The following is a 13,765-nucleotide window of genomic DNA, read 5'->3' on the forward strand; positions in this document are numbered from 1 at the left end:
TTACGTTATTGGCTCATTGCAATGCAGTGTCTGAGATTCATCATTTAGCGCAGCTTGATTGAAGCTTTATATCTTTATCATCTCTACATCAACAATTGTAAAGAATAATTTTGTTCCCATCTTACTTTTGCACAGGTGGTTATTACTTATCTCTCCTTTCTCTGTGCACGCCTTTTGGATCTTCGTAAAGAAACCAGGGCAGCCCGCGTCATTCAGTCAGCGTGGAGGAGGTATAAGCTGAAAGCGGAGTTGCAGCTTCTTGAGGTACTGGACTTTTCTTACCATCCTAACATGCTACTAATAAATAGGCAATTGAAGATGCATTCCTCTGCAACTGTTATCTTATTCTGATGAAAGTATAAAAATTGCCTTTTAATCCTGACTTTGACAATAAGTAGGCATGACAAGTGAAGACCGCAAATAAATAAACATGACCAGCGAAGACCGCAACTATACAAAGACAAATTGTTTACATTAAAGGCCATTTAAGTTCCAAATTATGCAGTCAACTATTTATTTACTGGAGTTTTTCATTGGTTTCATTATATGGCTGGAGTTACAAAAGTAAACACTGTCAATACATGGTATCTTATACAGTAATCTTCTGCAGTGCTAAGTATCTTTACAAGGTACATATTCAGCAAGTTTACTTCTCCCAACTGTCACTTTCTGGTTGGTTGAGGTGATGCAATGCCAGAGCCAGGCAGAACCTATTACTCCCATCAGGGGCGGGTGATTACGCTCACTGTATATAACCTGCGCTCACCCTAGTTTGGCACTGAGCAGTCAGGCTTACCACAGAGGCAATGTGTAAAGCAATGGCACAGCACAGCACTCAAAATAATTACCTTTAGCGTTCCAAAAGAAACTTCATCGATATGTAAATAACGTTTATTCAACACACATAATGAACACAACATGAACATCGTGTATTTTTGGGCATAAATCAAAATTATTACTAATGGCACTAGGTCCAGCCGTGTTCAAATGGCATAAGCAATATGCACACATGGGAAAGATCCTAATATACACCACCTGTGAGAAAGTGGGTTTCTGTTGCCATGCCCACAAACTACTGCCCTGGCATACATCAGTCACCCCTCTAGCTGGGTGCCCTATGCCAATGGTGAGGGTACAGGTGCATGAGCCCTGTACCCCTACAGTGCCCAGGTCCATTCCTGGGCCCTGTAGGTGCAGTGCTGCCATTAAGAGTATATATTGCTGGGAAGTTGTCATTACGAACTCCACAGCACCATAATGGCTAAACTGGAGATTGGGAAGTTTGGTATCAAACTTCTCAGCACATTAAACCCACACTGATGCCAGTGTGGGATTTAATGTAAAATGCACCACAGAGGGCATCTTAGAGATGCCCCCTGAAAAACGACCAACTACCAGTGACCTGACTGAGTGGCTGCGCAGGCTCCCACCACCAGACATGTTTCTGGACCCTTGGGTCGAGAGCCGGCTGCTCTCGGGGGCCTGAAACAATGCACATCCGGGGACGAGGTGCCAAGTCTCCTTCCCCAGGATGGGCAGGGTTCACGAAGCAGAAGCTTCAAAGGCATGCTGCCTTTGTGAGCCTCTCCAGACGATTTGCTGCTTTCAGCAACTGGTCCCCACTGGTTCTACCCCTCACTTTGGGCGGGAGAACCGGCGGGAAAAACAAGTGAGGAAGAGAGGTGTGCCCACCTCAGCTAACTCCACCCCTAAGGTGGGGGAGGCGAGGTGAAGCACAACCTCGAGTCCCCGCCATCTTGAGGATGGGGAGACCCAGCCAATCATGGACAGGCTCCTGCCCCCCTCCCACTGGAGAGTCGCAGAATAGGGGGGTGTACCCACCCGAGGGATAGGACCCATTGGTCCCTGCCCTTTACCTACCTGTAGCGCCCCTAAATGTAGTATTTAGGGGCACCCTGAACCTTCCTTCTTCAGATTCCCGCGACCTAAGAAGAAAAAGGATGAAAGAAGACGCCCAGCAGAGGAGACTGCAGAGAACAACTGACTTGGTCCCAGCTCTACCGGCCCGTCTGCGGTTTCCAGAGATCCTGCGCCAAAAATAGTCTTGTCCTGCAGCTAGCGACCTCCAGAACCCCTGGGAGGACTGACTGCCTTAAACAAAGACCGGATCTCCTGTAAACAGCAGCCCTGTTCAAAAGCAACTCCGAAAACAGACTCTAAGCCTGCTGAGGACAAAGAAACCCGACGCCTGGAACTACCACTGCACCAGTCGCCTTCGGCCCGAGTTCGAGTGGCCCACCGTTCCCAGCGTGGTCCCCCAGCGCTCCAGAGTCAGAGTTCACCGTCGGTTGACCCCTCGCGGACTCCCAGACGTCGCCTGCAGCCTCTGCACAGAGACCCCCACCCCCCCCCACCCCCACCCCCAACTGCGAGTGGCTCGATGAGGTGAAATCCGACCTCAAAAGACACCCCTGCATCCAGCTGCCCTGCTCCCTGGAGAAAAGAACCCAAGGTGCACCTACGTCCCCGAGCCCTCCAACTTATCTGCCCAGCTGTTGGTTCCTCCCGTAAGTCTTCCTGGACCGAGCCTGCAGCTGAAAACCAAAACCAAAAATTGAAAACAGGGCACCCGACCTCAAAACAGCACCCTGCACCCGGCCGCCCTAGTGCCGCTGATGGTGCCCCTTTGGTGCTAACTTGGTCCCCAACTTGCCCTGAGCTTAACCCTAGGAGCTTTGCTCCCTCAACCTCGTGGCCTGCTTGCCAGCAGCCACCAACCGGAGTCCCCCTATCCTTTACAGGATAACACTGGGCCTCAACACTTTGCACCTGGCCGCACTAGTGCCACTGGGGATGCAAAAACAGTGCCTCACTGACCCTGGGAGACCCCTGAGTCTTGCCCCAGAAACCTTACTTCAAAGACCGATTACTTACCTTGAAACCGATAACTTATTTTTCCTCCTAGGATAACATTGACACTTTTTCTCCCAAAAAGTTTCTAAGTGTCGACTTTTGAAAACTACAAATATTCCTTAACAAGCATTGAAAATGCAATAGGTCTCGCCTTTGATTAAATTAGTCATTTGCTTTGCTAATGGTATTGTATAGCAAAGCAAATGGCTTTAACTTAATGAAAGGCGAGACCTATTGCATTTTTAATGCTTGTTTGTTAGTGCCACGTGCCCCCAACTGTGCGTAAAAACGCCACACGTTTCAATTTTCTGTGCAGGTCCCGCGCCATAGCATCCTGTTAAAGCACATCTGACGGCCCCCCCACCCCGTGACATTCTCTATCCTCTTGTATTCCTACCGGGGGTGGGGGGGGTGGCGGCTGCTGTGTACACACACTGGTATAATTGCCAAGCTTGAATTATTTGAACAGTGATTCGGAAGCACAAAATGCTCTTAACATAAAAACACGCGACCTGCGTATTCTATGCCATTCCTAACAGCGAATTCCACATTTGTGTTGAAAGCACAGAGACACACGCATGCAAACCACAACACGAAGCGTGACCGAATCCCACATCCCACGAAGTCCGTAAACCCCGTGTGCATGGATCCTTCCAAAAGTCCCACAACTTACTTGTGTGAGCCTCGCACAACGCCAGCAGGCACAATCCGAAAGTGAGGGTCAGCACGAGGCGGGCCATTGTGGTTCTTGGCTGCGTATACCCTTTTCACCCCAAGGCGCAATCCTGGATGCATGAAAGGAATCCGTGGGCTGAGACTGCGTCCACGAGCAAACACGGCAGGCAAGGGTTTTATTCAAACGAACTTGAGGCAGGGACATAATTTAAAGAGGCTGAGTCAAAGTCACACCCAGGCTGGGAAGAGAGAGAGAGAGACAGGGAGGAGGGAGGGCGTTAGAGAAAGGCTCGTCCTTCGAAATAGATGGGTAGCTGTGAGAGTTTACTCAGCGTGCTGCTCTTGGCTGACAAAGGGTGTGTGGCTACAAAGGCACAAACTTTTACCATCCTAATGGCACGTGTCGCCACAATGAAATATAGCTCCCTGCGAATTGTACCCACTCAATCACCTCTGCACACTCGTGGTTTTAGGAATAGAAGGGAATTGAGGCGCTCGGTGATAAAGTTACATGCCCAGGGTCACACCAGCTGGTCAAGTAGCCAAACCGGGATTGGAATCCCAGTCTCCTGGAGCCACAGTCCTGCATCTCAGTCACTGAACCGCTCCTCTTTCCCACAACCAAAGCGCACTGAAAGTGCGGTGGGTCCAACCGTTGGTCTAGGGAGGTCAGCCCACAGAGGAGGGGGGTGCTCCCGGTGCAGCCTTCCCTTACACAATAACTTATTGTATTGTATAGCGGTTCGTAACAAACGCCTGCCGTTTCTAAGCACTGACGCTGACCATAATACATATTACTATTAGCGACTGCACCCGGTGTCTCTATCGAACACAGAAGAAATTTGGGGCTGTTCTGACTGCCAGGAATTCAAACTCGCGATATTCAGGTCACCGCTGATGTCAGCGGTGAGCATTCACTCACACACGAGATTGTATTTTGTAGTAGATATTTTATTTATGGCGTCCGGAGACTCACTGGTGTGTAAGCTCACCTTGGCAGTTGCTCAACCATATATCTTGCCAGTCAGTACATGCACTCTTCCGAGTTATCCCTTGAAATGAGAAGTGCAGGTACTTGGAGCTCACCTGTGCCTGCCCCTCCCGTGTGTGTGTGGGGAGGGGAAGGGAGGAGTGGACTTGGGGAAGCATGTGTTTTATATTACGATCACAGGTAGAACCGGGACTTCTGGGTACAGCTGAAGTATTTTAGCGTGCCTCCTTTACAATTTCTCTATTGTAATCCAAGCCCCGGCCCCTAATGCAAGCCGTTGCTGAACGGAAGAGTCGGCCAGAGTGCACTCACTAACTGTGCACTGATGCACTCGTGCATAGATGGCACGTTGTACCCGGTTTGCGGTTTGCAGTATGAAGTGAATACAATAGATTTGAGTGAGCTATACTGCTCAGGGTCCGCGGCCAATCTTTAATATCAAAGTGCATTTGGCTGCCATGCCTCTGTTTCCCCTCCCCAGTGCAGCACTGAGTGCCTCCTCGGTTGACCTGCCTCACTCGCCGCTCCAGTCCGACCTGAAAACTGCAGAGCACTTCTACAGAGAGAACATGCCCATAGCTATGCCCTTCCTCCAAACGGCCCCGCCCACCTCAGATTAAACAGACAGATGGCGTGGCTTTAAAGTTGTAGGCGGGTCAGCGCCCAGATGGATCTGTCTGACCTCTCCCTTCAGCAAGAAATGTGTACCCTTTACTCACGTCCTTCTTTGGTGTCTGACTTCCAGACCAGCTCCCTCTTACAGGCACAAGAGCGATGGCAGCAGGCGGTTATATTAGAAGGAGGGGCACGTGGGCATGGACCATCGCAGCAGAGGTGTCTAAAATGTCACTGTTAACTGCCGCCTGTTGTCCGTAAAGCACGCTGTGTTCTCTCATTGTGACCTCTACTTATACCCACTTAGTACTCCTGTCTACTAGTTCGTAGAAGTCGATTTTTATTTCATTTATTTACAATAAACAAGAGACGAGCCCCCCCCCCCCACCCCACCCCTCCCCTCACCCCTCCCCCCTCCACTGCCTGCTAGGCAACCTGCGACCCTGGGCCAATCCCAGCGCGGCTTGCGGTGACGTAGGAGCTTACAGCAGATGAAGCTCCCGGCGGTGATCTCTTGTCTTTATGGGGCCATGTGTTTGAAACACATGGACCCATAAAAATAAGAAACCTTTTGCGACGACAGTAAGTCAAGTGAGCCAGTCCAACTGGGACGGCTCTAGAAGAGAAAAGTGTACGTCACTGGAATCCCTTTAACAATGGCTGGCCACCGTTTAGCATAAACGGTGACGCCAGCCAATGGAAAAGAGTGGCGGGGCTTAAACCCCGCTAGTGAAAGCTACTCAAAAACATAATATCTCGCCAGCGAGACTGCGCATGTCTGCGCAGCCTACGCTAGCCGAGACCTAAAAATCAGCCAAATAACCAAAACGCATTTTCTCAACTGTTTTCAGAAAATGTCCCAGTGCTGAATCTAGGATCCAGCACTGAATAAGAAAAAGTATCGATAACCTAACTTACCTACTAAGTGAATTTCCTCCCATTGAAACGTTTTCACATAGAATCACCAATGTTATCCTATGGGAGGAAATTAACTTAGCAGGTAAGTTAGGCATCCTGTCACAGTGAGGTGTAACCACCTCCCAGACAGGCTTTAGTGTATTGGGCTGGGTGGGTTTACTCCTAGAGTGCTTTGAAGTCCTGCACTGGGGGAGCAGTAGGTTCCTCTGTGCATATGCCAGCTCAAACCGGTTCACGGGCTATCTGCCCCTGCTCTGGCATGAAACTGGACAAAGGGAAGTGGGTGTAGCCACCCACTCCCCTGACCCTCAGTGGGTGTAGCCACCCACTCCCCTGACCCTCCTATAGGAGGGGGTAATAGAGCTAGTCCCTCCCTTCCTTGTAGTATAAGTTAGGGAACCCTTGCCATTGCAAACTAGATATCCCTGGACGACGCTCTGAAGAAGAATCCTGGACCTTCGACTTTCCACTACGTCTGGAAGACTGAAGAATCTCCCTTGGAATCAAGGAGTGACTCCCCTGCAAGGCAGGCACCAAAACTTTGAATCAACGGTCGCAAACTTTCCCGCTCCTGCCGGAGTCTGAAGTCCCTGCAGCCCCGGAAGTGGATTTCCTGACTTCTCCAAGGTCATCGTGAGTACCCAGCGACGCTGAGGCAAGTGGGCCCCACGAGTGACGAGGAACTGCAATACCTGGGTACCGGGCACTATTTTCGAGTGCAACCCCTTCATGACGTTCTACGAACTTGTGCATTGGACCACGTGTGGTCCAAGCCTCCAGCAGGATTTCCTCCGAAGATCAGAGGCCTACCTCGTCAGTGACCGTGGGCTCCTGGTGAGTGAATCCTCCCGAGGCGTCTTCGCGATCCCTTGCCGGCTGGCTCGTGGGTCCCCCGAAGACTTTTCTACAGTTTCAAAGGGCTCCCCTGGTTGCTCCAGGCCCGCCCTGACTTACTCTCGTTGGGTGAGCCCCACAGACCTTGCTGGTCTGCGCCGCTGACTTTTTACACTTTCCACGAGACTTGCTGTTACCAAGGCTTGTTAGCTCCAATCTGGTCACCGACACCGCAGTAAGCTGCAGACTTCGTGGGACATGCTGAATCCAGCTCCCGGCTGTCGTCGACGCCTCCTGGACCTCGTGGCTGAAGAGTCAAGACACCCGTGATCACCTGAAATCACCCGACGACTGGGCATCCATCTTCCTTGCCCCGGGTCACTGCCAAGTGACTTTGAACACTGTCTCCTCTGCTTTCAGGTCTTCCTTCTTCTGAATCCAGCCTTGGATTCCACCGGACACTTCTCCAGTCTTCACAAGCAGCAAGTCTTCTTTGGCTCCATTGAAAACGACGCCGCGACCCGACACCAAAAGACACCTATGCACCTGGCTTCCCTGGGTGAGGTAACTCCAGCACTACGGTGCTCCTGTGTGTGTTGGCTCTAGAACTACTTACCCTGTAAGTGACTTGCTTGTAGACTCTCCCGAAGTATCCTAAAACCTTAAAATTCCAACCGCGACTTGCTCCATTGAAGTCAATTGGGATTCGCGGCTGTGTTCTCACACTGCATGCGTCTCCCGTGGGTCCTTTACTTACCTGCCTTGGGTGGATTAGTGAGGCCTCAGCGCTTCTGAAGGCCCTAGGCCTTGTCCCTTCTCAAGTCGTTATTTCCAAGTCTCTTTTTTAGTATATGGTCTGGTACGCTTGTGCATATGTTCCCGACTTCTAATCTCATAAAGAGATTTGTAGAGTGTGTTAGTAATAAATACATATATATTTTATATATATATACCTGTGTGGTGTCTTTTCATTTGGTAATTCAAGAGATTATAAGGTAAAACAAGCTGTTTTACATTCCTCTAAAGACTTAGCCTGAAGGCTGCTCTCCACAGCTACCACTAGGATAGCTTTCTTAAAAAGGTTGTCTTAAACCTATCTACCATAAGAGTCGAATTGTACTGGTGCAAGATGGCCACTTTAACTAGTTACCAGCATATACCAGGCCAACTTCTCACAAAGCCCATTCAATTGAATGTACTATACCTGCAATGTGTTGTAAACTGCTTACTTAAAACTGTAACCAGAACAAGTTACACTGCAGTTTTGAACTGTGTTCATACAAGTAATTTAATACTGAAAAGTATTTTTATGCTTACCTGTACCAGGCTTGCTTGGTTCTAGAAATAAAACAGTATATTTGTTAATACCAAACAATTGGCCTAGAGTTCAGTTCTTGAGTGTGTGGATTTATTTGCTGACTGAGTGTGTAGATCAAATGCTTTACACTGTCCTCTGATACTGCCTTACTGCTCGACCAAGCTACCACTTTAGAGAGTAAGGTTCTATCTAACTTTAACCTCTGCCAAACCTCTGGAGACCCTTGGACTCTATACACACTGTACCTCACTTTGGTGCAGTATATATAGAACCAGTTTCTTACATCCCCGCACCCTTATGCGGTGGAACACGCCATCCACCCCAGGCCCAACCTCACAATTCTTATACTTTAATACCATACAGTTCGAGGTCACAATGATATCAGAAATATGTGCATACACAAATTTCTACCACTGTGTAGCAGCACCGCGGGCTGAGGCCGCGCAGGGAAAGCTGTGAGAAAGTGGCTCTGTATATACTGTTCCCTAATAGGTACAGGGTGTACAGAGTCCCCAGTCCCCCAGAGGCTGATAGAGGTCAAAGTTAGGTATGACCTTACTCTCAAAAGTGGTAGCTTGGTCGAGCAGTAAGGCAGTACCAGAGGACAGTGTAAAGCATTTATTGTACACACTCAGTCAGCAAATGATTTCACACACTCAATAACTGAACTCTAGGCCAATGGTTTATATATATAAAATATATGCTTGTTTTATTTTTAGAACCACAAAGGGGGTAAAAATATACTTTCTCAGAATGAGAGGTTGAATATAAATACTTTTGTCTTAAGCAATAAATTTGTGTAAACAGTCACAGTTGGTTGCAATAAACAATCCTATTTCCTAAACATAACAATGCATTGAGCTCAATGGTAAATTCAGGTTATTTGTAATAAATTACTTTTCAGATTACTTTTGGAATTCCAGGTCTGGCTCCTAGATCCAGCCTTGGGTCAGTATTCAGAATCAAGTGATGAAAGTCGACTTAATAACTGTAATGATTTTTCAATAATATTTAGCTATTTCAAAAGTTAGCACTTAGAAAATATTTCAAAGAAAACATTCAATGGATCTCTATGGCAAGAAATTCAAATTGCAGGTAGAGTACTTTATCGTTACTTCAGTAATCCAGGACTGGGTACCTAGACCCAGGACTGGGGTCCTTATCAAAAACAGGTAAGTAATTTCGTTTGCAGAAATGGTACGATTTTAAAAGAATACTTCAAATTTGCAAAAATAGACACTTAGAAGAAATTTCACAGAAAAGCAGACAATGGTTTCCTATGGGAGAAAAATGGGTTAGAGGTAAGTATAGTTGTGGACACTTTTCAGAGTCAGGGCTGGGCACCAAGATCCAGCACTGGGAGCTCACCTAGGAGCAGGTGAGTAAATTCGTTTTTGTCACTTGGCTGATTTTTGGTGAATATTTGCAGTTTTGAAAAGTTCACACTTAGAAGATTTTTGAAGAAAAAGCCAGTCAATGTTACCCTATGAGGAAAATGAAGTTAGCGATTTAAGGGTAAGTACTCGACTGGCAGAGTTGAAATTCCGGGCATAGACTCAGGGGTCCCCCAGTGTCAGGTAGGTACAGTTGGTTCACCCTCAGCGGTTTCAGGACGGCCGGGTGCAGAGAGAGTTAGGCCCAATGTTATCCTATGAGGGATAGGGGGGCCTTGGTTGGTGGCTGCTGTCTGGCAAGCCACGCGGCTGTGGGAGCTGGGCTCCTGGTCACTTACTCAGGGCAAGTGGGGAAGTAAGTTAGTGTAGAGAGTGCACTGCCAGGGCCACTCGGGCGGCTGGGTGCAGGGTGCTTTTGAGCCGTCGGGCGCTCAATGGAAATCAATGGGAATGTTCCGGTTTGGAAAAAGGCTGCAAGCTCGGGGACGAGGATGCTTCAGGTGCCACCACCACTTCGAGAGGTAAGTTGGGTAGTTGTAGGTTAGGTGGGTACCCCGGGATTGGGCACAGGGGGCCGCAGGGCGCCGGGTGCAGGGGTGCCTTTTGATGTCGGAAATCTTACCCTCTTGTTGATCGCGGTTGGGGTGGCACTCTGTTCTGAGGCTGCAGGCTTCTTCCGGAATGTCGAGGGGGGTCCTTGGGTGCCGGACTCGGGGTCACAGTCGCCGTGGGGTCGTCCTCAGGGTCTTAGTCCACTCCGGCACTGGCCAGGCTTGGCTGGTGCAGAGTGTGTTGGGTCCGCGGTCCCGGGCTGGTGCCAGGGATTAAAAATAGGTTTCTTGAGTAGAGCCTCTACTCGTGGGAGTCCCAGGGGCTTAGAGCCAAAAGGTAGCCAGGTCCTCCGGGGTTGGTGAGGTTGCTGGCCACGAGAGATGCCGCGCTGGTGCAGGTTCGAGAGTTGACAGGCCGGTAGGGCTGGGGCCAAAGCAGTTGGTGTCTTCTTCTCTTTTTAGCAGCTGCATGGCAGGTCCTTGTTCTTCTTGCTCTTCTTGTAGTTTTCTATCTGGAATTTGAGGAAGGAAGGTTCAGGGTGCCCCTAAATACTAGATTTAGGGGCGTTACAGGTAGGTGAAGGCCAGGGACCAATGGGTCCTTGTCCTGGGGTGGGTACACCCCCTATCCTGCCTCTCTCCTGTGGGAGGGGGGCAGTAGCCTAATCCTGATAGGGTAGGGCCTCCCATCTTCAAGATGGCGAGAGCCCGGAGATGTGCTTCACCTCGCCTCCCCCACCTGAGGGGTGGGGTGGGCAGGCTGGCACATCCCCTGTTCTTGTATGGGGTTTCCGGCCAAGCTTCCCGCCAGAGTGGGGGGTTGCAGTGGCCTGGGGAAACTCCAAATGGCGGCATGCCTTTGAAGCTTCCCTTTGCTCGTCCTGGGGGAGGAGATTTCTCACCTCACCCAGGATGTGCATTGTTGCAGGCCTGGGAGAGCAGGAGCTCTCCCACCCAGGGGTCCAGCAACGTGTCTGCTGTTTGGCAGCCTGGGCAGCCTCAGAGCAGACGTGGATTGTAAGTTAGCTGTAAGGGGGCATCTCTAAGATGCCCTCTGGGGTGCTTAGTACATTAAATCCCATACTGGCATCAGTGTGGGTTCAATGTGCTGAGAAGTTTGATACCAAACTTCCCAGGCTTCAGTGTTGCCATTATGGTGCTGTGGAGCTCGTGTTTGACGAGCTCTCAGCACCATGTACTCTTAAATGACAGCACTGCACTTACAGCGCCCAGGAATGGACCTGGGTACTGTAGGGGCACAGGGCTCCTGCACCTGTGCCTACACCATAGGCGTAATGCACCCAGCTAGAGGGGTGGCTGACATCTGCCTTGGCAGTGTAGGTGATGGGCATGGTACACAGTGATATGTGCCATGTCGACTCTTTGTTTTGTCCTGCACCCAGACACTCAGCCTGCAAGGGCAGTGTGTGTGTGTGTAAGGGTACAGGGCCTCTGAGGGTGGCACAATGAGTGCTGCAGCCCTTAGAGGCCTTCCCTGGCCACAAGGCCCTGGGTACCTAGGGTACCATTTACTAGGGGCTGACATGTGGCTAGGGTTTGCCAATTTGGAGTTTGTGTGGTTTAAGGAAGAAACATAGGCCCTGGGCACCTGATTGGCAGGAACCCAGGGTACACTCAATCAAAGTACATTCAGCAATTTAGCAAAAAGTGGGGGCATACCATGCAAGAAAGATGGCACTTTCTCACAAAAGCCAATGTCAAACTGAAGGCTTTTCTGACAAGAAATCAACATATTGGGAAAACCGCCATCCAGTGTTGTGAATCACGGTCAGTTCCCCACTGTCACTCCCACACAACACACTCACTCCGCACCACTACACGGTGCCACAGATATTAGACAAGTCCGTACGGAAGCACTCGCACGCATACGCACACAGCACCCTAGTGTGGTGTAACTGATACTCAGGAGGGCACTTAGTTGCACTCTGCAGACCCCGTGGCCCCAATGCTCCCACTATCCTCCAACTCATGCGACTATACTACACCCATGGACTGGAGACACCCACGTCTTTCCCACAGCACTAGGCTGCATGCAGCTGTAGTCACTCGTAGTCAGGGTCCCAGGAAGCAGGTAGGGGTAGGTAACAACGTCAGTTAGGAGGCAGTCGGCGAAAGGGGTTTGGCAGCCACTAGAAGTGAACCCGCAGGATGCGGAGCAGACACGGCCCGAGAACAATAGAAGGTCACACCCAAGGGGTCTCTAAGGCCTTCCGGTACCAGCTCATTTCCACAAAGCACAGGGGGGGTCCAACAGTCACTTGACCTGCTTTCAATAGTTCTTGGAGATGTTCATCCAGCCCCATCACTCACTCTCAACACCCAGGCCAGAGCCAGCAATGCTACCTGGTAAAACGGGGTCGGCAGGGAAGGCCGGTGAGGAGAGGGCAGTTAGTCTGCCACGCCGAGAGGCAAGTAAAGGAACAGAAGATGAAGATGAACGGAGAGTGAAGTAGGGGGTCCTCTGGAATGGAGGATGCACCCTGTCAGCTACACATTGATCAGTGTCCCACCAAGGCACTCCGGGCACAACCTTGGCTGTGTAGTGATACAGGTTTCATCAGACACTTCTGGTCACACAAGCGAAGAGTTGCAAAATCCTTACCTCCTTGAAAATGTGTACGTCCATTTTGGCCATACGAGACAGCTGCAGGTACTCACACAATCGAAGGGTTGCAAATTCCATACTTCCCTGGAAATGAGGCACGATGTCCTGTGCACATCGCACCAGACCATTCTGGGGACAGACAAACACTCACGCTCACCGTTTAGAATGAAGGACTACTACATTTACGGCCCCCACATCCGAGAGTCGTAACCTGTGCATCGGATACTGCACACAATGAGCATGAAGTTGGTGTGTCATTCAAGAGAGATGTGGCACGATCGACGAAGTGGGACTCACTGGGCTTCGCAACCAGTGAATTCGCTCACCTCCAACTAAACGCCTATGCGTGCCAGGGTCGCCACGATGCAGGGGCCACATGCCTTTGATGCGGACCAAACTTCAGGCACCGCACCAGGCGATCCGGTCTACAGGCACACTTCTTAGCTCAACACCCACGCTGCGCTACCAGCTGGTATCCAGCAGATGATGCGGGTACTTGAGAGGGCACTGCGCTTCAGTTGTCACAGGTGGATGGTGTGGGTCCCTCTTAGGAGATGTTTGATGTCCCTGAGACTTCCGAGAGAACAGAGGGCAAACTTGACCAGCCCTTGAGGCCATGAAATGCATATCTTAATATTTAGTGGGTCACGATCTGGCTCCAGATGCCAAGTGTCAAAGCCTCCTCCTACTTTCTCTGCAGCCGGGCCAGCAAATGACAGACGTCTGTTGTTTCAATTGAATGGCCATTGTTTGATAGCGGTCGCTGGGGAATGCCCTGATGTGCTTGCCCAACCTCCAGTGTGGACTGGAGCCAATCACCAAGGAATCAAGAGTTTATAACGTAGAAGCCCAGTTTCTAGTAGTGTCATTTCTACGTGAATCACGAGAAAGCCACCTTGACCATTGGCAAGTTGTTGTTGCTGTGAAACCAATTATCTGAAACATCACAAGGCTGTTCCATTGCAATCT

The 13,765-nt window shown here is 50.0% G+C and overlaps 1 protein-coding gene across 2 annotated transcripts in view; it reads left to right on the forward strand.

The window, feature by feature from the left end:
- The window catches only part of ASPM (assembly factor for spindle microtubules), a 393,967-nt gene that overhangs the window by 137,235 nt on the left and 242,967 nt on the right, over nucleotides 1-13,765 (forward strand). For both annotated transcript variants that reach the window (XM_085601843.1, XM_085601844.1), the window contains exon 17: nucleotides 136-264. In XM_085601843.1, the coding sequence (XP_085457969.1) occupies nucleotides 136-264 (129 nt within the window). The remainder of the gene's footprint in view (nucleotides 1-135; nucleotides 265-13,765) is intronic.

Source organism: Triturus cristatus, chromosome 4_2, assembly GCF_964204655.1.
Source record: "Triturus cristatus chromosome 4_2, aTriCri1.1, whole genome shotgun sequence".
NCBI lineage: Eukaryota > Metazoa > Chordata > Amphibia > Caudata > Salamandridae > Triturus > Triturus cristatus.